We start from the raw sequence: 27,690 nt of genomic DNA, 5'->3' as shown, positions 1-27,690 counted from the left end.
ATCTTGAAAGTCAGTTAAGTGCTCATACATTCATCAGCAAACAAATCCAGTGTCTTCCAGTCAGCCAGAAGTCGCAGAACACGAATCCCATAAGTGGAGGAGATACCATGCAAGCATGTCTTAAGGTAACTTCATCCATGGATCACATATTTAGTGGTACTGGATTTGGCTCAAACTTCATTATGAAAAATCAATCTATATGCCAAACTTTCAATCGTATATTTTCTAAGAATAAGAGTACATGAAAACTTAACTAATTCTAATGATTTTTATGATCTTCACAATTAAAACAAATTACTGCCAAATTCTGATTTTACAAAAGAAATGTTTGTGGTAACAGCTCAAACATTTTAATCTCATCTTTTCCCATAGTATTCCACCTCTCCTTCTAGGGGCAACAAATGTCTAAGAGAATTCTGAAATCAATAGAGAATCTATTTAATTGCCAAAATTTATATTACAAAAGAACCAAGCCAAACCAAAACAGGGTTCATAATGCTTTATTGACTACTGCTTTAGAATATAAATGCAACAGACTAAGCTTAAGCTTTTAAAACACAAGGTAAATAGAAAACAGTTCAAACACCGAATGGTAATGCTTTTGTTTGCTAATAAGGCACATTAGTTTTAAAAGACTTTTGTCTATATATACCTTGTTCTTTTATATGCACCAGACCAACATTTTGAACTAAGAAATGCTGTTTGAATAAAATGGCTGCAAGAAAGTGGCACGTCTGGATCCCAACTTAGCCTTTTACAGGTCCCTGCCAAAAGCTGTCACTCAATTCTTTGGCCTTGTAAGATCACTGTTGGGTCCTTGTTTGTGCAGACCAAAAACAAAAGAGCAAATAAAAAATACATTTAAGCTTTTACTACTTGACACAGTTACTTGAAACCCTTTGTTTTTCTTCCAAAGTACTCTCCCACTTCTAATTGGGTCTTGAATGCATCTTGAAAGTTAAATATTCCTTTTAAATACATCTACATTCTTTTCACTGGGCTATTAGGAACTATTCAGTCAAATAAAAGTATTTTGGAATAAAACAAATCACAAGATCTGACCACAGCCCCCTCTTTTTTAAGTTAATATACATTTTCAAAACAGAACAACTTTCTTTGTACTTTGATTAGTGGTCTTACCCAATATTTCTTCTAAGAACAAGGCACTTCAACTAAAAGAGGCATTTTCTAGCAGCAGTATCTATTTTGTTGGCAACATTATTAAATCTTGATTTTAAACACAATACCTAAAAGCCTGCAGAAAATGTGACTGAAGAATTTGACATATTAAATCCATGATGGTAAGTTGGGCAGCAGTAAGAATATATTAGCCTGATAAAAGTTTTCTTGATACTTTGGGTAATATTTTAATAAGCAATAATTTATAATTTTAATTTGGGGCACGAGGCTACATGAAAAAGAAAATGTTGCTCAGATCTTAAAAATCCCCTTGACATTCAACAGCATCATTGAAGATAGCCACTAAGAAAGGGAGTGTTTGCTTACTGTTGGAGTGTTGAAGGGAAGCTTCCTCACCCTGCGTATTTGAAATTGTTCAACTTTAATCTTATGTTTCAAGTCTAACCAAAAGGGGACATTTTTTGCCTCTTTAATCGTCCTATTAGTGCAGATGAAAATAGACTCTTCCAAGTTGACGCCTTGCTTAGTTCTTACCAGATCTAACATGCTAAAGTGAATATCATAGACACAACATTAGGAATTAGAATTACAGAAGTAGTGAACTGGACTCCACTTTAAAAAGTTATGCCAAGGAACAACAATGCTGTGACATAGGGGTGCATATTCCAGTGTATAATAATTCATGAATTATAAAAAGTGGCATTTCCGGTGAGACTAAGAATGGCAAGAACAGTGACTTGTACTAAGAAATGGAAAATTAAACGTGACCTCCGAATATTGAGATTTTGCTTTATAAAAAATAAAGATACCTCATTTGGTTTTAAGCGAGAGGCACAAGATTGCTCAATTAGCTTTTGGGTTTAAAGCATTGAGGCAGTGTTGACAAATGCAACAGCTGCCTTTCTTATCTCAATTTACTTAAGGTACTCTGAGTGAGAAGGTAATGTGGAATGTGAAGCATTAAAACCGAACAATCTATAATGTGGCTCTCAATAGTAATTAGTGTTTCTGGGAGATTATCAATATGTACTTACGGTGCATGACAGCTTCTATTCTAGAAGCAGTTGAAAGTGTGAAGAGGCAAATCTGTTGTTATTTTAAAAAAAACCCATAATAATCTACATAATTTTAACCAAATAACTTTTCCCCAGGTCAAAAAACAATGAACGTAGCTCAACTGCATATTATTAATCATCAACAGTTTCCTTTGGTCGGCCCAAAGAGTATGGTCACATTATGCAGGTTTTAGTGAATATCACATGTTTCAACATGACTTTTTTTTATATAAAAGTCTCCTTTACAGGCCACTGAAACACTGCAAAAAATACATTTAGTTCCTACCATAATAATAAAAGATTTCTTTTGCTTCTTCAACAGCATTGAAAGAAATTGGTAAAACTCTGTGGCAAACCACATACCATGTGTTGCTGCACCATAAAAGACTTCTGCTCATAAACTTATATTAAAACATAATATGTACACACTCACACATATATCTAATTTGTTACATAACCAAAATACATTAGTACCCATAACTACTTTATCACCACAGACCAGCTATAAATTTTCTTTAACATGATAAGAAGTTATTATAATAGAACTTCATGCTGACAAGGCTTATTTCATTCCTTGTCCTAACAAAAACTCAGCACTTCAGCTGAGCTTAGAGCAAAAACAAAAAGAGCATTGCAAAAGATAATTAAGCCTTGCTTCCACTAGGTTGAGCATTCATCTGAACGGTTATCTTCTACTTACTGTCCTGTGTACGTACTTAAATGACTATCCAGCATCAAAAAGTCTTATCCTACTACTGTGGATATTTATTTCCCTTGCTTTTCTTCCTCCTTTAAAATAATGCACACCTTGCCTCAAGAGACAAACATAATTCTAGATACTTTCCTCCTCAGCCGTCCCATCTAAATCTGCATACCTAATCCCGTGATGGTCAGCACTGCAAATACTCAGTGAAGCTGGTGAAATTCAGTCCCTGAAAGAGCCCGAATTATGAAAGCAAATGAAAGCAACATTCTGGCTTTGTGCTCAACAATCCAAATTTTTTAATATTGTACTTCCTAGATCAATTGTACCCAATGTACTAAGAAAAGAAAATGGTGCTGCTCACTAAAGGAACAACTCAAGTTTTTTTTAAATAGCACTGTGCACAATTCTTGGCCACACCAGGCCTCTGCTAGGATATATATCGTGTATGTTGATTACTACATTTATGAGGATCTACAGATATGTGATTCAATTAAGGCTGAGTTTTTCTTGAAGGCACCAACAGGATAAATAACTGGAGTGAACAAATCACACAAAACCTCATAGTATAGTGTGTAAAAACCCATACCTACATGTATTAACCTTTAGTTTCTAACTGTCCACATTCAAAGAGTTCAAACCTTATGGACGGAAGATTTTATATTTACTTAAGACAAGACAATTTCAAATAAAGTGTTTTCATAGGATGCATAGAATGGTTTCTACTGAAAGGTTCTTAACCCTCAAAAAACATTTAAAACACTTTCAAAATTTAGTAACAAATAAGATTTTTAAAAAACATTTCGGTCTTTCACATAGTTTTTGGTATGAAGTTTAAGTCTCAAATTAGAATCTTTCACAATGAACCATGTTGGCTTTTTTCTTCATAAATACCAGTGTATTCCTTCACTATTATAAAGTCTTTGTTTATAAAATCCTAATAGGTTTGGTAGAAATCATGTAAAGGAACTTGAAAGGTGGCTGCAGGGAATGCCTGTGGTACATAAGTCGCATATCCTCCATAAGCTGCTACTGCTGCAGCAGTGGCCGCGTTCTTTTGCAGTGTTGCCATGGTAGCAGCAGAAGCAGGAGCTGCAATTGGAACATAACTTGCCCCATAGAAACCAGTGGCGGGAATTCGTTGAATGTTGGAAGCCATTGCATACACCGGAGTTATCGGGCGAGTCTGCAAAGAAAGAAAACATTAAGGCATTGCAACAATTAAATCAGTCACAATTTAAAATTGTGGATAACAAATTGTGGCTAGACCAAACTCAGTATTTCTGGAGTAGTTAGATTCTAATATAAAAAGATAAAATACTGAAGTTCTAAATCCGAAACAAACAAAAAGGAAAATGCTAGCCAGTTAGGCAATATTTGGGGCAGACAGAGGCTGCCCAGCCTACTCAGTATTCCAGCATTTTAAATAATTTATTTTTAATTCTAAAATTATCTGTGCTTCAACATGTAAATTATTGCTTTATGCAATAATATTTTTCCCAATCTGATTTTCTCCTGTCCTAATTTATCTCGTAGTACTGTTCCCAGAAAGCTGACCAACTTTGACTTCTTATCCAAACAATCAGCATCAGTGGGCCAGATCAAGATAGTCACGGCCAGTCCAGCCTTGTTATTTGTCTAAAGTAAGGGCCACTGACACCAATCAGAAGTAGGAATCCTGTAGTGATAGTTCCCAATCTTAGCCCACCAATCATTCTAGGGTGACTATTTATGGCTAATCAAATCATATCCAATTACTAATCAGGAGAACATAACTGCAATTATTGCAGAGAAAGTAAAGATTAACATTTCACTCTTACAAGGAAAAATAACTTTTTTTTTTAACCTGAAAAGGTGGAGGAGTGGAAACTGATGGAATGATGGGTGCTCCATTCGGATCAGTCTGGACAGCAATAGGATTAAGAACGTGCTCCATTGGATGCATTTTGTTTTCTTCCATTAACTTGGTGCCTGGAGCTGCCTGAAACACTGGATATTGGGTTCCAATGGAAGGAATGGCCACTGAAATCGGATAAAATACCAATTTTAATTAAAATTACTGGTTATAATATTATTATAACACATGAAAAGATTAAATACAACTTCATGGCATACAATTCAGAAAACTGATTTTTAAAAGAATACAGTGAAATTTTAATAGCATACAGAATATTCAAAAACTTAAAAAGTTGGATGGAAATAAAATTCATTTCAAATTTGGGCAGCAATAGATAGTTTTCCCTTCATTTACATCACAATTCACCACCACGTCATAATTGATCATTGTTTACAATAGAATCACAAGGTATTATTGGGGAAACTTTCAATTGTTTAATTTCTTCTGGCTGCAGTTACTCACATGTACGGGTCCAGGGAGATGTTTCCCAAGATTAGTGGGGGGATAAAAAGTGGTCATGCAAGAAGTAGCAGAGATGTTGCAGGCATAATGGAAAATGATTCAACATGTACAATAGCTGAAAAGAGGGAATGGTCAAGTTTGAAATGATCAAAGTTAATCCCACAGAAGCCTAGTGGTGTGGCAGGAAGAGATAAAATGGTCAAGATGATTTTGCACCATCAACCGCAGTGCTTTACGACAGCTTACAATTTTATAGCCACTTTTTAGTAGCGATAAGGAGATTTTCTAGAAGGACGTGGGATCAGACTCCCATAGCTATTATGACTCAAATGCACTTTTAGCACATGGTTTACCTACCCTCCAGGTAGATTAATGAACCATTTTGGATACTGTTCTGCTTCTCAGGGGAACACAACAAGAGCAAAATCTGTGCACCATGGGTGGCTTGGCTGAACAGAAGAGGAAGAAAGAATGGGAGAGCTATAATGATTGGGGATTCAAATGTTAAGGGGGACAAATAGTATTTCTGCAACCACAAAATATGACTCCAAGATGTACTCTGCCTTGTTATTACAAGAAATAAAGACATCACAAAGTGGCTGTAGGAAATTCCAGAAGTTTAATAGGGATAGAGTAGGGAAGGAAAAGAGCTAACAGTCATTGTACATATCAATACAATATCTGGGTAAAAAGATCAAAATCCTGCAAACAGACTCTAGGGAGATGAAAATTAAATGGTTGACCTCAAAAAGTAGTAATCCCAGAATGATGGTGGAAAAAGCTGAAAGAGAAGGATAGAAAAGGCCAAATGGCACAAGGGATGGTATAAGGAGCTGGAAGTTGGATTCCCAAGCCATTGGGGCTGGTGCTGTGGAAGGATCCATACAAGCTGGTTAGACCCAGCTGAGGCCAGGACTGATATCCTTGTGGGGAAATGCTGGGGAGAAATTAGAGTGGTATGGTAGGGGGATGGGTATCCAAGCGGGTAGTGGAGAAGATGGGGGGCGGGGAATAGAAATGATACAGAAAAGTAGAAAGAAAAAGCAGGGACTGAGGAGGAAATAGAATGAAAGTAAGGTAATGCAAGGAAAAGTAGTTAAAAGAGCTCTATAAATAAATGCATTGAACAAAGATCAGTGAAGTAAAAGCACAATGGAAAAGAACAGGTTGGATTTAACAGCCATTATGGAGACATGGCTACAAAGATATCAAGCTGGGAAAAATATTCATGGGAATTTGACTTTTAAGAGTATGTGTGAAGGCAAAGATGATGGGATCCTCTGCTAAATAGATGAGTCCGATACAGTAGGAAGACGTAGATTTCAATTGGACAAAGGCAAAACAAATAGCAAGAGAAAGGTGTACAGGCTCCCACACTGTTATTGAAAGGGATATTGATCTAGGGACTGAAAAAAAGAATGGCAATGTTTTATTTGAAATGAAGTGATGAAACATTGGGACCAATTCTCTTCAGTATATGTAATCTGTTAGAGTTAACAATATAAAACTTGTTATATAAATATAGAGAATATTGGTAGATGTGATGTTGACTAAAACAAACATCATGTAACATAATACAGGGGGATACATTTTAGGATGAAAATTAAGAGTCAGCAAACTCTATATGGAAAGTAATAAAACTAAAAAGGACCAGAAAAGGAAAAACTTACAAGTTTGTAGATTTTTTAAAGAGTAGAGTACAAAGACAAACTAACTAAACAAGAAAGAGGGAAGAACATTCCCTGTGCTGATAATAAGGTCACAGAATGCTCTCACATGAGGAAAGGGTACTTTGTAAGACTTAAAGTTTCTATTAATAGACATGGCTTTGACTTTGCCTATTATTGCTGAAAGTTTCCATAATTTCCCCAATATGCAGAATTTCCCCAACATTCCCAGTGTACTGAAATAGACTAAGAGCCCATTGGGTCTAAATAAGGTAAAGTAGTTAAGATTACGAGATCCACTGAGGTGCATTCAAAAATATGATGTATTTTAAGGAGATAAATGGGGAACAATGAAATGACTTCATGGGTCAGCAAGCTTGGTAATTAGAGGATGCATCCCAGAAAGACTTGAGCAGACTGCACACTGGAGTTTTAGTAGGTTTTTCTTTTCCACCTGGGGGCTAATAAAACAAGCGTTGCTCTACCAGAAACAGTTGTTGAAACAAAATACAGAATCACATTTAAAAGAGAAGTGAATGCTTAAAAAGAAAGGATTAAACAGCTTGGAGTACCTAATTTTTTTTTAAAAAAAGCTAAAACAGTGAATACTTTAAGTCTAGTAGCATAGCTAGCACGCCAGATCACTTTGATCTGGGTTATAAAGATCTGTCATGCTAAGAAGTCACTATTTCTTCCATGTTTACGGACATCATGTTATCATTTTAAGTTATTTGCTTTGGTGCAGTTCTGGAACATTATCAATCCAATCTACAACTACAATCTATGGTAATGTTAAAACTTCAGTAGCATTACCAGTTTGTAACCCAAATCTCTGGTAAGTATATAAAACAATTCATGGTAAGCTATTTATAACCTCGTGTAATGCATATCATTGGTGGCCATGAGATTCCTTGATAAAATAAATGACTTGAAATCCATGGGACTTCAATAGTGACACAAAAATTGCTAGCTTTTCACTGTTAATTGGGATTATACATTATCCTAGAGCAGCAGTTCCCAACCTTTCGTATGCCATGGACCCCTATCATTAACCAAAGGGCCCCATGGACCACAGCTTGGGAACACCTGCCCTAGAGGAATATCTTAAAATCCTAAAATATCGGCTATTTATTTCCACTTTTGTCTCTCCAACTGTTAAGGTAAATGTTTAGCAAAACATTTCCTTTACTAACCTGCACCAGGTTTCATAGCGACTGGACTGACTGTGGCCAGATCTAAGCTGGGTATCAGTTCATACGCTTTGTCCTGTTGCTTGGCCTTCCCTTCATGATATCTGCTGTAAATACCTCTGCCTGCAGAATATCCGCCCAGGTACGATCCCCGAGGTCCCGCTGCTCTGTTGCCAGCTGCCCCTCTACCTCTTCCACGCACAGCGCCTGCTTTAAAAAAAAAAGAAAGAACCAATTTTAAAAGATACATTCCAAGACAGCATTTCATCGGCAGATTCCAGAAGGTATTTGCACAGGCGATTATTTGCAAGTGTGTCATAATTGGTGTTTTTGATTTAAAACAACGTAGTAACAGATTACGGACATATTTTGAACACAAGCATTCTCCATCTGTATAGCAACAACATAGCAAAATATCCCAAGATACTTTGCAAAAGATTAGCAAATGAAATTTGATGCTGATTCATGACAGACATTCAGGGAGACACCCAGAAGCTTGGTTAAAAGGAGAAAAGATATAGAGGCAGTATGGTTTCAGAACATAATTCCAAAGTTGAGGGATTGAAAAACTGAAGGCAAAGTTACCAATGAGAGATTACCGGTGGTGGAAACTGATACAATAGGGTCTTTTAAGAGCCTCTTAGATAGATACATGGAGCTTAGAAAAATAGAGGGCTCTGTGCTAAGGAAATTCTAGGCAGCTTCTAGAGTAGGTTACATGGTTGGCACAACATTGTGGGCTGAAGGGCCTGTAATGTGCTGTAGATTTCCAAGTTCCATGTTCTATTAAGTCGGTGGATAAGGGCCCAGATCTTAAATACAGTTTTATAGGAGGAATACAGGGCTGGAAGATATTACACAGCCATAGGGAAAGATTTTTTAAAAAGTGAGGAATTTTCAAATAATTGTTTTAATAGTAAGCCAGCCAGTCAGACGAGTACTGAACTGTCAAAGCAAAAGGCTAACTGAAGTAGATAATGGTTCCACCACCCATTTGAGGAGCAATGAAGTCTGCATCTGTTATGGAGGTGGAAATAGCCAGTCTTAATGAGACCTTGGATATACAATTCAAAGCTTATCCTGAACCCAACTATGGCACCAGGATTACCAGCACTCTTATTCAGTTTTGATGGGAGAAAGTTGATCTGTGGCTAAGAAACGGAATTTGTAATTTTAAATGCAAACAAAACCTCAACTGGGGTAGATTGAGAACTTCTGGTCTACTCAATTAAGTTGTAAAAGTTCCTATTTTAATCATAGTAAGTGTTCGATAAGCAGTCTGACAATTTAGAGAGTGTGATGGCACAACAGACGTAACTGCAATACACAGCTGGGTGTTACTAGCTCACATCTGAGAATTGACATTTATGTTGATATTACGATACAGCAAGTACAATTGATAAACAATAAGTAGGGACTGGGGAAGCACCAGATACAAATAGGGAAATTAGTTTGAGTTCTTGTACTAAAACTGAATGAATTAAAAAAAAAAGAAGTGGACTAGTCCCAGGCAACAGCGTTGCACAACCTTGGGCAAAGACCTAGCAGCTGAAAATTTACCATTTGTAATGATGAGTTAGGACCATTTCATGCTCCTGGTTTAAAATTAATATTTATGCTAAAATACCACAGACTATATTAAACTAAGTTGTTTTCAATGAAGTACCTCAAATTAGTTTGAAAGTTACTGTCACTTGTAATAACTCAGCAGGCCAGACAGCATCTATGGAAAAAAGTACAGTCGACGTTTCAGGCTGAAACCCTTTGGCAGGACGGGAGAAAAAAAGGCTGAGGAGTAGATTTGAAAGATGTCAGGAGGGGAGGGAGAAATGCCAGGCAATTGGTGAAACTTGGAGTGGGAGGGATGAAGCAAAGTGCTAGGAAGTTGATTGGTGAAAGAGACAGAAGGCCATGGAAGAAAAGAAAGTGGAGGGTAGGGGGAGCACCAGAGGGAGGTGATGGGCAGGCAAGGAGATAACATGAGGGGGCAGGGAGATGAGAAATGGTGAGGGGGAGTGGGTTGGAGGCGTTACTGTAAGTTTGAGAAATCAATACTCATCCCATCAGGTTGGAGGCTACCAAAACGGAATACAAGGTGTTGTTCCCCCAACCTAAGTGTGGCCTGATCCCGACAGCAGAGGAGGCCATGGATGAATATATTGGAATGGGAATGGGAGGTGGAATTAAAATGGGTGGCCACTGGGAGATCTTGCTTGTTCTGATGGACAGAGCGTAGATGTTCGGTGAAATGGTCTCACTGATATACAAGAGGCTACATTGGGAGCACCGAACACAGTATATGATGCCAACAGACACATGGGTGCAGTGCTGCCTCACCTGGAAGGACAGTTTGGGGCTCTGAATGGTAGTGAGGGAGGTGGCGTAGGGGCGGGTGAAGCACTTGTTCCACTTGCAAGGGTAAGTGCCAGGAGGGAGATCAGTGAGGAAGGACGAATGGACGAGGGAGTCACATAGGGGACGATCCCTGCAGAAAGCAGAAAGTGGGGAGGGAAAGATGTGTCCAGGAGGGAGATCAGTGGGGAGGGACGAATGGCATCTACAAGTGACAAACGAGAAAATCTGCAGATGCTGGAAATCCGAGCAACACACACAAAATGCTGGAGGAGCTCAGCAGGCCAGGCAGCATCTTTGGAAAAAAGTACAGCCGACATTTCAGGCCGAAACCCTTCAGCATGAAAGTAACTGGAGGAGCTGAAATAGAATTTAACAACTGAGACATTTACTCTACCTGCAGTAGAATGCATTTAAAAACATGCTTCTTTACCTGCCAAGTTCCTACAGTATTTTGTGTGTGATGCTTAAAATACTGCAATTTAATATTCAATAAGATAAACAGGGCAAATTTTTCACCATCACACATGTCCTTGGCAATGACAAGATTGTGGCTTTGGTTAATGTTCCCATTGAAAATGGGACTTACAAATGTTTATTGCCATTTTGTATGTTTTTTTTAAAAAGAGGCAAAATTTTGATGTGCTATATGGTAAAAAAAACATTTTGATGTTGCATTAGTTATATATTGTCCTTTAATGCACATCCTTCAATGAATGTCCTTAAATCAACCACGGAAATTTGTCTCAAAGCACATTTTAGTATGTCAGTGATAACTGCACGGGCATGGCTTTGTTCTCTCTGATTGACCTTAATGTCTGACATTGTAAAACTCAAGTTGTCCTTGCCATAGACACATTTTAAATGTGTAATTTACATTTGGTCCAGAACAGAAGTTTATTTGATGCTTTCTTTGGCTATTTAACTAATAGATTTTTTTGTAACAATGCTTGAGAATCTGGAGCATTATTACAATGTTTCCTTGTTAACTAAGACTTCAAGTATTCACTAATTGTTCAGGGCAATTAGGAATAATTTGTAATTTTCAATCTGATTAAAATGTTGACTTCTTTCCCCCATTTTAATACTGCAATATTTATTGACACCCAAGAACCTGAATAACAACAGATTTATATACTTATTTTTAAATTATCTAATTAAACTCTGGAAGGTAAAGATAAATTAATTTCTTTTGCTGGTTTAAATACACATTTCAGTAAACTGAGATGAAACGGTTTAAAGTTGCTTAACGCAGTCTCCTCCTTGCTGGTTTGTCAAATGCAACTTCTTGTAAAGGTTCCTTGCCCTCTCCCAAAGCTTAGTCTTTATGCTCTTGAATCCATCTTGTAGAATGCATTAGACATTCCTGATCAACTGAAACCTGCACTATACAGCAATCTAAAACCAAAAATCCCTCCCAAGTGTTCAAGTTTGGGAGACTCAACATGGTTTGTAGAAATGTGTCTATGGACAACTGGTCCCTTGATGATAAAGGAAAATCTCACCCATATTAGGCAATTCTTCAGAAACAGGGAAGCATCTACGATGGAGTGGTAAGATAAATAAGTGGATGATGGTGAGAAGAAGAAAGAAAAGGAGAAAATTGAACAGCGCAGGAAATACTGAAAATGAACTTTGAAGAGGTAGTGGAAGGAACTAGCTGTTGTAATCACATCGGGGCCAATGATACAAGAAAGTACCAATACATGAGGAGCAGATAAATAGCTAAATTGAGAGAACTTTGAGTGTAACTCTAATTATTAAAGCAAGGCACCATGCATATTGGCATTTGAATGATCAGATCAGGAAAGTAAATACGGTTAGATTTGTGTCATAAAGTGATTCCACTTCATGTTTTGTAACTTCAAACATTAAATTATTCAAAGAAAGACACAGGAGTCCAAAAAGAGGGTCTAACTGAGTTTTACTTTAAGCAAGGTGCCCACATATCATGTGGTAGCGTGATGACATATGCATGTAACGTATTTTTACAAACTCAATTATTTAAATGAGCAATTATATATACACACACGATTACTCAAATATAACTGAAATATTAAATACATAACTCTCCTCCCTGCTTAGTTATAAACTCCAACTCAATAGCAAATGTATCTCAACTATATACACCGTATTATATAATACAACTACTATATATAGACATCCACAGCATTGTGTGTGTATGTATATGTATATATATATATTAAAATTGTCCTATTCAGGCCGAAAGATTTAATCACTGGACGATTTCTACTTTTGTGGGTTAATGTCTTTCCTGACTGGGAGGGGTGGGGGGGGGGAGAAAAAAAATCACTGCTTGTAGTTGTGAAATAATCTCAGGTTCTGGGACCTCCTTCGTGGTGGTTGTAGGAGTTGAATCAGACTGCAGGAAATGGTTCTGATAGCAATAGCCATCTTTTTCTTCTTCTAGGCTGTGCTTCTTAATCCTGGGAAGATGCATTTAGTTCACTGGAATATTCTCTTATTAATCTTTCTATTGCTCCTTTATGATCTGATCTGTCCTCTAGGTTTCTGCATCCACAACATCTGACAAATCCTTTTTCTTCATATCCCCATCGACTCCTTTCTTTTTGGCCTTCCATTTATCTAGCTGGGCACTGGTCTTTGCATCTACTTTTACAAGCAGTTTTTTAAAAAAATTTTCCACTTGAAGTCCATGCAATAACCTTAATGCATACAGTAGATTCTGGCTCTTTATACTCAAAGCTGGATGTTTGCAACTTTCCCGAAGCTTCTTGAACAATCTTCCAGCTTAAAACCAAGCCACATTTCGCAAGTAACTGTATGATTAACATATCAGAAGGTGGTTTCTCAGATATGTTGCCTATGAACACAGTTGTAGTTCGACGACTGCTTTAGTCACTTGCACATTTCCTCTGAGCAGTATGGCCCTTGGTCCAATACACTTTCGAAGTAGAGGCAGAGAGGTTGGCACCAACACCTGTTTACCCTCTGTTGGTCAACAGTTCATGGTGTTTAGCATGGAGACAATCGTGGCATCATCCAGCATCTTTTCTGAATTGGCAAGGCTGTGGCATGCAGATTATGGATGGATCTCCAATCAAGTTGTAGTTGTCTCAGTCAGTCACAATCCCACAATGCCGATCCTCCTGTTTCTACCACATACAGGCTCAATGTGACTCGTTTGTTGCCTTTCACTTTCACAGATGTCATTCAATAGGAGTCATCTTTTCTCCAGTACAAGTTCTAGTTGGATATCTCCAGGCTTCAGTTTATTATCTTTGAAATTCCATTCAAACTTATTTTGTGGGATGTCTGAAACAGCCGAACCAGTGTCCAATTCCATTTTAATTAATTTGCCGTTCGCTTCTGGTGCAAGCCGTATAGCTGGTCTATCGTTAGTTTTCACATTGTAAATCTCAAGGGTACTCACTCCTGCACCAGTCTCATCGTTATCAGATTTTTCACCAACAGAGTGCAGATTAATGGTCTTTTTGAAACTTCAACTGACTTTTCAGCTTTTTCTCTTCTCTGTGCAATCCATTTACTTTTACCTACCCAACATGCTCTTTGTATGTGTCCTACTCTGTTGCATTTTCTGCAAGTTTCATCTTTAAACCTGCATTTGTTTGGTGAATGTGAACCCCTGACACAACAGTAACAATTTACTCAGCGAGGCCGGTTTCTGTTTAGATGTTGCAATTTTGTTCACACTCACTCTCATTCCTGATTGCAGCTCAATTGTGTCTGTCTTCAGTTTCCATTGAAACAGCAATTTCAACTGCTCTTTTAAATTGTGCTTCAGTTACAACCAGTTTTTGAAGGTTTTCTTTCAAGATTCCACCAACTAAATGATCTCTTTGTGCATCATTCCAACCTGAGAATGCTCAATCTTTTCAATTCAGCCGTGTAAGCTGAAATGGACTCTCCTTCTTTTTGATCCGGCTTATGAAATCTAAATTGTTCAGCAGTCAGCAATGGTTTTGGTTTTAAATGTTCCTGCATTACTTTGATGATACCCTGAAAGCTCATTTCTGATTGTTTGTTTGGAGCAGTCAAACCTCAAAGCAAACAGTGTACCTTTAAACCCAAACCACTTCACAAAATTGGCAGTTGCTTCTCATGGACTATTTAATTTGCTTCAAAATACTGTTCCAATAGCTCAGTATACACGAGCCAATGTGTAATCAAACCCAATCTTTCCGATGTAACCAGCTTTTTCTGTTTTCTTTAAAATCATCACCCAGTACTCACTCTATCAACTTTGAACTTTTCTGTTTACAGCCTGTATTTTTACTTGACCATCTCCACATGCTGGGCTGCATATTTTACTCACCATTCCTTGCTGCATTTTTTCCCCATTCAAACATCAAAATATAATACATATTTCTCAAGTGATTTCTCAAAATTTCACTTAAATATTAGGTGCACAGCACTCTTCATGGGAAATTAGCAGCAAGTGAAAGGAGGGCACAGATTGCATCTCAGCCAGTGAGATCAAAGGCACTGATATGTTAAAGGGTTGTAGAAAGCACTAAGTAAGTGAAAAGCATTGTGCTAATATGACAAAAACCAAAAATGACAAAAATGGTACTGCACTGGGACAAATTACCCAGTTGCCTTTCCACAAGTCAATTCCAAGGAAAGGAAACAAGGATTTAATTTATAAAAACATAACAAACAAAAAATAAAGAGTCAAAAACAACACAAGATAAACTCAAAGTACAGGAAAGATCCCGGAAGCAGTAAAATAGTAATTGAAACAAACATGTTGAAAAGTACTACAGGTCAAAACTCTCTAATCCAGCACATTTGGGACCTGTCATGTTAGGGTTCCATGAAGTTTCTGTAAGTTGGGATCGCTGATGGTGAGAATGCGAAATTTGCACTTGTAGGTTAATTAGTGACTGATTAGTATAGATCTTAGTTAACTTTAGATCTTAGAATTTGTGGATTAGTACAGGTCTACAGTAGATTCTAAACATGCTAGACTGCAGGAATTGCCATACCATAGAATGTCAGGCTAAGAGTTTTAAATATTTCAGTAAAAGTTTGGCAAAAAAAAAATCACTAATTACAGTGGAAATTGCATCCATTTCTGAAAACATTTTTCCACTACCTTCATTAAAACTTATTTGCAAATCACTGAGCAGAATCTCCCCTAAACCTGTGCAATTAGTTTTTAAAATTTACCTTTCAAACCAGAACCTTGGAAATAGGTTGCAAGAGCTACATTGTCATGGATCTAGTTTACTATCCCATCACCTTACCCTTCGGCCCCAGTATTTACTTTTGCTGGGTGTGGAAGACCAGACAAGCTGTCCATCACCAATCATGCCTCTCATCTACCTCATCTGACAATGGCCCAGCGAAGTGGACTGGGCTCCTGAGCAGCAAGTGGATCACAGGTTTATCCTGAAGCTCCACTACCACGATTTTATCTGATATACTTTAAAAATATTCAAATAAATTAAAAATATTAAAACACTACTTTCACTTTTATTTGCAAAAGTTAAAATCATTGGTTCCAAAGGAAACTGCCAGCCAGTACAATTTGGCTTAACAGATGATGAAAAATGATACAAATTTTAAAGAGTGGTTCAAAGGAGCAGAGTCAACTGTACTTTAATTTATGGGATTTATGAATAGGTCTGAATTTACTGCTCAAGAAAGGAGGGCTCCTAAGTGAACCAAAGCCCTTCTGGTAAAATTATTTCTAGGGAAGTGCAATTTACGTTTTTGAAAATAATTTTCTACAATATCCAGAATTATTGTATAGTTGACTTTGAACAGGATAGTTGGCAGCTTGGGAACCATAGAAAGGGTGCAGAGGAGATTTACAAGGATGTTGCCTGGATTGGGGAGCATGCCTTGTGGGAATAGGTTGAGTGAACTCGGCCTTTTCTCCTTGGAGCGATGGAGGATGAGAGGTGACCTGATAGAGGTGTATAAGATGATGAGAGGCATTGATCGTGTGGATAGTCAGAGGCTTTTCCCAGGGCTGAAATGGCTAGCACAAGAGGCCATAGTTTTAAGGTGCTTGGAAGTAGGTACAGAGGAGATGTTATGGGTAAAAATTTTTCTTAATATAAATGCAGAGTGGTGGGTGTGTGGAATGGGCTGCTGGCGGCAGTGGTGGAGGCGGAAACAATAGGATCTTTTAAAAGACTCCTGGATGGCTACATGGAGCTTAGAAAAATAGAGGGCTATGGGTAAAGCCCAGGTAGTTCTAAGGTAGGGACATGTTCGGCACAGCTTTGTGGGCTGAAGAGCTTGTATTGAGCTGCATGTTTTCTATGTTTCTATATGTTTGACCTTAAAAGTAAAATCAAAGCCTTTGAAAACATTCCTGTTGCCTTTCACTGAAAAAGTTTCCGCTTAAAAACTTTTAAGGACAATTAGAGATTCCTTTTAGTAAAATGGAAGAAGTCCAAACACTCATCCATGATATTCAACAACAGTACTACCAAGTCCCTACCATCAATATCCTGTGAGTTTTCTCTGACCAGTAACTTAATAGGACCAGTCTTATAAATAAATACTGAAAACCTCTGTAGGGAATTTGACCTGAAATATTATCAGTTTATCATTCCATGGTCATCTTTCCAGCATTTTCCATCTTTGCTTCAGATTTACAGCATCTGTAGGACACACAGACACACCTGAAGCTGAGAAAACCTACCGAGCCATCAATGAAAGTAATCAGCTGGCAGCTCTTCACTTCAGCAATCCACTCACTGTCCACCACCATGTCCCGTATGGACCATCTCTACAAGTACAGCTGCAGCTTTACAAGGTTTCATCAACAGCACTAGCCAAACCAGTGAGGAACAACAGCTCAAAGAAAAATCACTACATCCAACATCCTTTCTAATGTCTAGGATAATATTGACTGAAAATAGCATCTTCAGTCAGGACTTCCTACCTAACTAAATTATGGGAGCACTTTCATCACAACTGCAGTAGTTCAAGAAGACAGTGTGCCACAACATTCAAGGGATATTAGAAATGGATGACTAAGAATCCCACAATATTTTAGAAACATATAGAAACATAGAAAATAGGTGCAGGAGTAGGCCATTCGGCCCTTCGAGCCTGCACCACCATTTATTATGATCATGGCTGATCATCCAACTCAGAACCCAGCCTTCCCTCCATACCCCCTGACCCCTGTAGCCACAAGGGCCATATCTAACTTCCTTTTAAACATAGCTAATGAACTGGCCTCAACAGTTTGCTGTGGCAGAGAATTCCACAGATTCACCACTCTCTGTGTGAAGAAGTTTTTCCTAACCTCGGTCCTAAAAGGCTTCCCCTCTATCCTCAAACGGTGGCCCCTCGTTCTAGACCTCCCCAACATCGGGAACAATCTTCCCGCATCTAGCCTGTCCAATCCCTTTAGGATCTTATACGTTTCAATCAGATCCCCCCTCAATCTTCTAAATTCCAACAAGTACAAGCCCAGTTCATCCAGTCTTTCTTCATATGAAAGACCTGCCATCCCAGGAATCAATCTGGTGAACCTTCTTTGTACTCCCTCTATGGCAAAGATGTCTTTCCTCAGATTAGGGGACCAAAACTGCACACAATACTCCAGGTGTGGTCTCACCAAGGCCTTGTACAACTGCAGTAGTACCTCCCTGCTCCTGTACTCGAATCCTCTTGCTATAAATGCCAGCATACCGTTCGCCTTTTTCACCGCCTGCTGTACCTGCATGCCCACTTTCAATGACTGGTGTATAATGACACCCAGGTCTCGTTGCACCTCCCCTTTTCCTAATCAGCCACCATTCAGATAATAATCTGTTTTCCTATTTTTGCCACCAAAGTGGATAACTTCACATTTATCCACATTAAATTGCATCTGCCATGAGTTTGCCCACTCACCAAACCTATCCAAGTCACCCTGCATCCTCTTAGCATCCTCCTCACTGCTAACACTGCCACCCAGCTTTGTGTCATCCGCAAACTTGGAGATGCTGCATTTAATTCCCTCATCCAAGTCATTAATATATATTGTAAACAACTGGGGTCCCAGCACTGAGCCTTGCGGTACCCCACTAGTCACCGCCTGCCATTCTGAAAAGGTCCCGTTTATTCCCACTCTTTGCTTCCTGTCTGCTAACCAATTCTCCACCCACACCAATACCTTACCCCCAATACCGTGTGCTTTAAGTTTGCACACTAATCTCCTGTGTGGGACCTTGTCAAAAGCCTTTTGAAAATCCAAATATACCACATCCACTGGTTCTCCCCTATCCACTCTACTAGTTACATCCTCAAAAAATTCTATGAGATTCGTCAGACATGATTTTCCTTTCACAAATCCATGCTGACTTTGTCCGATCATTTCACCGCTTTCCAAATGTGCTGTTATCACATCCTTGATAACTGACTCCAGCAGTTTCCCCACCACCGACGTTAGGCTAACCGGCCTATAATTCCCCGGTTTCTCTCTCCCTCCTTTTTTAAAAAGTGGGGTTACATTAGCCACCCTCCAATCCTCAGGAACTAGTCCAGAATCTAACGAGTTTTGAAAAATTATCACTAATGCATCCACTATTTCTTGGGCCACTTCCTTAAGCACTCTGGGATGCAGACCATCTGGCCCTGGGGATTTATCTGCCTTCAATCCCTTCAATTTACCTAACACCACTTCCCTACTAACATGTATTTCGCTCAGTTCCTCCATCTCATTGGACCCTCTGTCCCTTACTATTTCTGGAAGATTATTTATGTCCTCCTTAGTGAAGACAGAACCAAAGTAATTATTCAATTGGTCTGCCATGTCCTTGCTCCCCATAATCAATTCACCTGTTTCTGTTTGCAGGGGACCTACATTTGTCTTTATCAGTCTTTTCCTTTTTACATACCTATAAAAGCTTTTACAGTCCGTTTTTATGTTCTCTGCCAGTTTTCTCTCATAATCTTTTTTCCCCTTCCTAATTAAGCCCTTTGTCCTCCTCTGCTGAACTCTGAATTTCTCCCAGTCCTCAGGTGAGCCACTTTCTCTGGCTAATTTGTATGCTACTTCTTTGGAATTGATACTATCCCTAATTTCTCTTGTCAGCCACGGGTGCACTACCTTCCTTGATTTATTCTTTTGCCAAACTGGGATGAACAATTGTTGTAGTTCATCCATGCAACCTTTAAATGCCTGCCATTGCATATCCACCGTCAATCCTTTAAGTGTCATTTGCCAGTCTATCTTAGCTAATTCACGTCTCATACCTTCAAAGTTACCCCTCTTTAAGTTCAGAACCTTTGTTTCTGAATTAACTACGTCACTCTCCATGTTAATGAAGAATTCCACCATATTATGGTCACTCTTACCCAAGGGGCCTCTCACAACAAGATCGCTAATTAACCCTTCCTCATTGCTCAAAACCCAGTCCAGAATAGCCTGCTCTCTAGTCGGTTCCTCGACATGTTGGTTCAAAAAACCATCCCGCATACATTCCAAGAAATCCTCTTCCTCAGCACCTTTACCAATTTGGTTCACCCAGTCTACATGTAGATTGAAGTCACCCATTATAACTGCTGTTCCTTTATTGCACACATTTCTAATTTCCTGTTTAATACCATCTCCGACCTCACTACTACTGTTAGCTGGCCTGTACACAACTCCCACCAGCGTCTTCTGCCCCTTAGTGTTACGCAGCTCTACCCATATCGATTCCACATCTTCCCGGCTTATGTCCTTCCTTTCTATTGCGTTAATCTCTTTTTTAACCAGCAACGCCACCCCACCTCCCCTTCCTTCATGTCTATCCCTCCTGAATATTGAATATCCCTGAACGTTGAGCTCCCATCCCTGGTCACCCTGGAGCCATGTCTCTGTGATCCCAACTATATCATAATCATTAATAACAATCTGCACTTTCAATTCATCCACCTTATTACGAATGCTCCTTGCATTGACACATAAAGCCTTCAGGCGCTCTTTTACAACTCTCTTAGCCCTTTTTAATGCTTGCCCTGGATTTGTCGGCCTGCCACTTTTACTTTTCCCCTTTGTACTTTTTGCTTCTACGCTCACTTTACACCCCTCTGTCTCTCTGCACTGGTTCCCATCCCTCTGTTGTGAACTAACCTCCTCACACCTAGCCGCTTTAATTTGATTCCCACCCCCCAACCATTCTAGTTTAAAGTCACCTCAGTAGCCCCCGCTAATCTCCCTGCCAGGATATTGGTCCCCCTAGGATTTAAGTGTAACCCGTCCTTTTGATTGTGGGTTATTTTAAGCACAGATATATTTTAAACTGCTGCAGGTGCCGAACTAATGCAGAAATAATTTGCACCGAGCTGAAAATTTCAAATTCTATTTCACAATTTGCTCAGATGTTAGAGGAGATTTCACTTCAACAACTGTGCAACTGAACCCAAAACTCCTGGTATTGAACCATGGGTATAGAAACAGTTTCAGTAACAAAAATGTCTGATACAAGAAATAAGGGGCCAAGAACAGACGGTTATCCCTGTTTTCTGTATGTTAAACCACAAATCATTAGTCATAAAGCAAGTGGCTTGTAGGACAGTTTCAGCTTAAAGGGTTACAGAGACTTGATAACAAAAATGTTACTGTGAGATGAGCATTCCAGGGCACAAGATCATCAAAGAACAGGAAAGCTGAAAGGTGGTAACACAAAATAAAATACAATTACCAGTGTACAAATGAATGGCTTTCAACAAGGGTAACAGACAGTTCCAGTACGAGTGTGATAGAGTGCCTCTACTTGCCTGGATGAATGGAGATCAAGCAGCACAACGTTTTTACAGCAAGTGGCAGTCCACTTGATAGGCATTCTCTGCACAGCCATTCACGTACTCCACCACGGACACAGCGGCAGCAGTTTGTGCCGTCTGTAGGATGCACCGCAACAACTCACCAGGACTCCTTGGACGGCACCTACCAAACCCCCAATCTCCGCAAGCTAGAAGGACGAGGGCAGCCAAAGCACGGGAGCACCAGCAACTGCAAGCCGCACACTAGCCTGACCTGTGGAAATATTTCACCATCGCCGGGTCAAATCCCGGAACTCCTCCTAACAGCAGGTATCACCCATATCTCAGAGATTCAGCTCACCACCACTTCATCAAGAGCATCCAGGGATGGGAAATTAAACGTTGGCTCAGCAGGTGAAGCCCACATCCATTCAATGAAAATACGAAAGAAAATATCAAAGGTATTGTGGTGGATCATAAACACAGGGATCAGAGAAACAAATAGCAAAATGCTTCTAATTATATTATCTTTAAACATAGATTGGAACAGGCAGAACCAATCAAGATGGAAAGACAATTTTTATACAAGTGTTCAAGTCAGTCTTCTGGGATATGTGTTTTAGAATTGATACAATTTAGGGATGCTAATGTTAACAAGAGGTGGTTAACAATCTGCCTGTAAGGAAACATATTACAAATAGCACGCAGAACAGGTGACTTTTCTTTATTCTCTCAGGTATGGTGAATTTGAGAGGATAACAGAAGGTCACAAACTAATGTTTTACGATAAAGAGTAATCTTCAGTATAATCACAGACACAAGAGATTCCGCAGATGCTGGGAATCCAGAGTAATGCTATCTCACATGCAAAGTGGCAATTCCGGTCCAAAATTGAATCAGCGAAGGATGTTCAACAGCTGTGGCAAGGCTTGGATGCTATCACCTCCAACAAAGTGAACTAAGCAACATAGGTGACGACAAGACTTCGCCATAGATGAGCTCAATGTCTTTTACACTTGTTTTGACCGTCAAAACATGAGGGAACCTTCACAAACTCCCACACCTCCTGATGACCCGGTGATTTCAGTCTTTGATGCCGACATGACAGCATCCTTTAGGAAGGTAAACCCAGCAAAAGCATGCAGCTCAGATGGGGCGCCTGGCCAAGTACCAAAGACCTGTGCTGATCAGTTGGTTGGAGAGTTTACCAACCCTTAACCTTGTGCTTCAGCTGTCTGAGGCTTCAATTATACTGGTGCTCAGGAAGAACATGGTAGCCTGCCTCAGTAACTATTATCTAGTAACACTTCCATGCACTTTGAGAAGTTGATGAAACATCAACTCCTGCCTGAGAAGTGACTTAGATCTCCTCCAATCTGCCTACAATCACAACCGGTCAACAGCAGATGCCATTTCAAACCTGGAACATCTAGATAGCAAAGATGTATACATCAGGATGCTCTTCATTGACTACAGCTTGACATTCAATACTATTGTCTCCTCAAATCTAATCAATAAGTTTGAAGATTTTGGCCTCAATACCTCTTTGTGTAACTGGATCCTCCATTTCCTCACTTGTAGACCCCAGCCAGTTCAGATTAGCAACAACATCTCCACAATCTCCATCAGCCCAGGTGTACCACAAGGCTGTGTGCTTAGCTCCTGCTCTACTTGCTTCATATGCTTATGATTGTGAGGTTAAACACAGCTCCAATGCCATTATTTTAAGTTTGCTGACAGCACCACTACTGGTGGCCAAATCAAAGGTGGGGATGGATCAGCGTATAGGAGGGAGACTGAAAATCTGGCTGAGTGGTGCTAGAACAACTACCTCTGACAATGTCAGCAAGAACAATGAACTCCTTATTGACTTCAGGAGGAAACCTTAGGTCCATGAGCCAGTCTTTCCTGGGGGAGTCAGAGGTGGAGAGGATCAGCAACTTTAAATTCCTCAGTGTTATCATTTCAGAGGATCCGTCCTGGGTCTAGCACGCAAGTGTCATTACAAAGGAAGCAGGGCAGTGCCTCAACTTTCTCAGAAGCTTACAAAGATTGGCACGTCAACTAAAACTTTGACAAACCTCTGTAGATGTGTGTTTGCATCACAGCCCGGTATGGAAACACCAATGCCCTTGAGAGGAAAAACCTACAAAAAGTAGTGGATACAGCCCAGTCCAACATGGGTAAAGCCCTCCCACCATTGAGCACATCTACATAGAGTGCAGTCACAGAGAAGCAGCATTCATCATCAAGAATCTCCACCATCCAGACCATTCCCTCTTCACACTACTGTCATCAGGAGGGAGATACAGGAGCTTCAGGACCCACACCACCAGGTTCAAGAACAGTTGTTACCCCTCAACTATCAGGCTTTTGAACAAAAGGGGATAATCTCACTCACCCTAACAGTGAACTGATCCCACAACCTATGAACTCTCTTTCAAGGAATCCTCATTTCATGTTCTCAATATTTATTGCTCATTTTATTTTTCTTTTTGTATTTACACAGTTTGATGTCTTTTGCACATTGATAGTTTCTCTGTCCTGTTGGGTACAGTCCTTCATTGATTCTATTATATTTCTTGTAATTACTGTGAATGCCAGGTCAGGTATAGAAATGAATAAACAGTCAACATTTCAGGCTGAGACCCTTCATTAAGATACAAGATTTCATTACACACAATACAAATCAGACAACTTTGTTACCAGAACCAAAAGCAGAAAAAAAGAGTAAAAATCCAGTATATATCCATTGAAAAAAACGAAAATTCCATTTGTGTGGTTTAGTAACCATTGTCAACAAATAAGGCAAGAACTAACTTCAAGCCAAAAGGACTAATAAAATTGTAAGGTAAAGATCAGTTCCTGTGGTCTACAAGCACAAATTAATACAAGAACAATATTAAGAGATACAAAATAATAATATGAAAATAACTTCAAAAATGCAACCAAAGCTAATAATAAAAATTTGCAACTGTTAAGAGAACAATGAAGTGGAATGGAAGCAAGTCCATTAAGTACAGAGGCATGGTATGATGTGATAGAAAATAAGGAAATGGCAGACATTAGAAAGAAACAAAATGTTTGCTCTACTGAAAGATTTATGATAGGAACTTAAAGTGTATTCAAAAAACTCCATTGTAAAGAGAATTTGAGAAAATAATTATGAATGACACTGTCACACAATTCTAATAAGATAGTTTAAAATTAGAAGAGAAAATTAAATACACATTTCCATAACACATTTTAAACATTCAGATCCAAAACAATGCCCTTTAGAAACACCATTGAGATAACAAACTCTACTTGGGAATGCAGAGGTGTATTTTCATTAGTTCAATAGAGCCCAGTTTTCTTGACAACAAAAATATAGTTCTCCATTTTCATTTTTAGTAACTGGGAGAAAAAGAAATCTGCAGTTGCAGCAGAACTGCAATTACAAAACTACTGAGATCACAGGCTGAATATTCTGTGCAAGTGATTCACTTGGTAACTCACTCAAAGCCTGTACTATACACAGAACCCTTCAAGAAAATGAGTACCGAATACTAATCAGGACAAGGCAGCCTGCTTGACTGGCAATGTATTCAGTCACTTGAAATAATTATTCCCTCAGCCATTGGTGCACAGTTCCATCTCCTCCAAGACAGGACACACTGCCGTCCTGGTGCATGACTGTTAAGAGTGAACGAATGCCTGAATTTGGGGAGTGGAGTCTGCTAATCAGGAACGGCAATAACTTTACCAGGGATCCTGCCAAACACACAGCTTCTCACACCTTGAAGGACAAGGACAGCAACTCTACCGTCTCCAGGACAGGCATCATGAATTCTTCCCCTTTCCCCAAAGATCACTGCATTCATCACATGTCCACCAATGGCTCAAAAGACAGCTCAGCACTACCGAAGCAAGAACAGACACGGATGGGCAATAAATTCTAGTCTTCATAGCAACACCTATGGTTGTGAAGGAAAATAAAACACACATACAGAAGCAACATCCTTTGTAAAATATTGAAATGTCTTCAGATCTTAGCATTTTACTGACCTTTGGCAAAATATTCTCTGTTGGGACCAATCAAAGTGTTGTAGGGATACCCATAGTAAGCTAGTGTGTAGGGATCACAGGAGTATATGATGTTTGCTTGAGGGGATTCTGTTGGTCCACCTTTTGCTGCCTTCTGGTAACGATTATACTGCTCTTTGTCTACAGGCTTGGCGAGGGTCACCTCAATGTGGGAACCTTCAAGTTCAGTTCCATTCAGTTTCTCCATGGCATGAACAGCGTCATCCCTTGTGGTAAAATGAACGAAAGCATAATCACGAATTTTCTTCACTCGTTCTACACATCCAGGGTTGAACTGGCTAAACACTTTTTTTATTGTGTCTTCCATGGTTTCAATCATTAGATTTCTCACGTACAGAATTTTTACAGTTTCCATCACATCTTCATCGACGTCAATCTCTGGCTCAGCCCAGTCAACGGCGATCTGATGACCCCACAGCTGGATTCTTCCAGGCATCAGCTTTCTCCGCGCCATGGCAGCAGCTCGGTGGCTTTCATACTCGACAAACGCAAATCCTCTGTTTTTCATCTTGTCAGCTGCACTGGCATAGACAATCACATCTAACACGCCTTCTGTTACTTTAGAAATCTCTTCTAAAATCTCTTCTCTTTTTTTCATTTTCGGAATGCCCCCAATGAAAAGTCTGCAGTTGTCCACACTGCTGCAAACACCAAGCAACCTTCCCGGACGAATCTCGTAATTATTGAGCTCCCTGACTGCCCTTTTGGCCTCGTGCTTGGCTGTGAACATGACAAAGGCATAGCCACGATTTTTGCCATCAAAGTCCATCATCAACCGCATTTCATACATTCGCCCCACCGACTCAAAAATGGGAACCAGCTCATCTTCATAAACATCACGAGGAATTTTCCCAATAAAAACCTCGCAGCCACGTGGAGGAGGATGCCCTTCCCATCCTGGAGGAGGGCCACCGTATTTACGTTGGCCATTCTCTTGGACCATCGTGTAGCCGGTACGTTCGATTAGTGCAAGAAGAGTAGACTCATTAGGGGCACCGGCAACCCCTTCAATGGCTTTAGTTGAAGACGTGTTACAGGAATCTGTGCTCATCATGGTATTGGAATCTTCAGCTGTCATTCTGTCTAAACCATTCAAATTGTGCTCAGACCTGAAAAGGGAAGAGAGGAAACTTCAGTTGGCTTTGTGACATTGAATAAAAAACCTGCCCTTGTAAAGCAGCTCCAGCAACCTCAAGGTCTCAATGAGGTCACTGCTGAAATGCAGAGGAATGTAGCAACCAATTAGTCAGAATTAAAGTGATATATACAGCAACTGAATGGTGAGAGCAAATACGTAGTGGAATTGGACTAGTTGCTTAGCTCTTCCTACATGGTAACTTGCTTTATTGATTTTAGAAATTACCACACTCTACCTCTGTTTTTCTTTCAGGCACTGTCAGCACAATGATATTTTTAAAATAGCACGTGCATGTCTCTGTATCAAAATAAAGTGAAGAGAAACATTCTTAGCTAAAGGAGGCGAATGCTGTGTTTGCATTTCACCTTTCTGAAATTTTAAGTGGCCTAATACAACACTGGCCCTCAGCCAATGAGCAACCATAACAGGAAGAGGACATAAATGCTTTGTGCTGTGCTCTGTTAAGGGAACAAGTGCAGTGATGCAAAATGTCTGTGGAACATAATGTGGCATAACTTCTGATTAAATCTGGACAGAGAAGAAATTTTGATTTTGATGTATCAATTAGGCAGAGGAGATCGGCTTCTCATTTTGCAGTGTCTGATTTACATATTCACTAACTTCTGTGGATGAAAATAAGAGGCAGTATTGATCTATGTTACACTTTATCTATATGGCAATAAAACATGAAAACATACTTCAACACTTTCAAATTGAGCTTTGTGCTAGTCCGATGAGCATGCTGATATTCTGACCGAATAGTTATTTCATTGAAAATACAAGAAATTATTGGCATTACTTTATCAATAAGGGATTATGCAATTAGCAATGAAGGTATGGACTTTATTGATCAGTGCAAGTAAAAGGTAACCCAAAAGAATTAGTACATCCTGCGCATCACTTCCCTCTATCCTAATATGACTTTGAATCTGGTGGAATCTGTGAGATCAGCAGCATCAAGCAGTAAATAAAATGATGCTGACCGGCCCAGCAGACTAATTCTCACAGATCTCAAAGCACATATTATAATTTTAATGTTACTTTAAAAAAATGGAAAAGAGATGAAGACAAAGAATTAATGTGGAAGCTGAAATATCAAATATCAAACACTGGCTGAGCTATTTACTGACATGGACCTGTTACCCTCAGCTACATCTTCACTGAATTTGCCTCAGCCAAATCCAATAGGTCAACCTTGCCAGTTCAGGGGGTTTTAAAATCAAGCAGCAAGGGACTGGGAGGTAGGAAGGGCCTCAAACAATACAATGGGAAAATGTGGCTGGGCTGGAACAC

The 27,690-nt window shown here is 39.3% G+C and overlaps 1 protein-coding gene across 10 annotated transcripts in view; it reads right to left on the bottom strand.

The window, feature by feature from the left end:
• Nucleotides 1-489: 489 nt before the first annotated feature.
• rbm47 (RNA binding motif protein 47) overlaps nucleotides 490-27,690 on the bottom strand; it is a 205,880-nt gene continuing 178,679 nt past the window's right edge. For 7 of the 10 annotated variants that reach the window (XM_063043265.1, XM_063043262.1, XM_063043263.1 and 4 more), the window contains exons 2-5: nucleotides 25,221-26,368; nucleotides 8,118-8,324; nucleotides 4,745-4,920; nucleotides 490-4,084 (exon numbers count right to left, since the gene is read on the bottom strand). In XM_063043265.1, coding sequence (XP_062899335.1) covers nucleotides 3,836-4,084; nucleotides 4,745-4,920; nucleotides 8,118-8,324; nucleotides 25,221-26,337 — 1,749 coding nt within the window. In that variant the 5' untranslated portion in view covers nucleotides 26,338-26,368 and the 3' untranslated portion in view covers nucleotides 490-3,835. The remainder of the gene's footprint in view (nucleotides 4,085-4,744; nucleotides 4,921-8,117; nucleotides 8,325-25,220; nucleotides 26,369-27,690) is intronic. The other 3 variants (XM_063043259.1, XM_063043268.1, XM_063043267.1) reach the window with 3 other exon arrangements.

This window comes from Mobula hypostoma, chromosome 3, assembly GCF_963921235.1.
Source record: "Mobula hypostoma chromosome 3, sMobHyp1.1, whole genome shotgun sequence".
Lineage (NCBI taxonomy): Eukaryota > Metazoa > Chordata > Chondrichthyes > Myliobatiformes > Myliobatidae > Mobula > Mobula hypostoma.
This window is presented reverse-complemented; position numbering and strand designations above follow the sequence as displayed.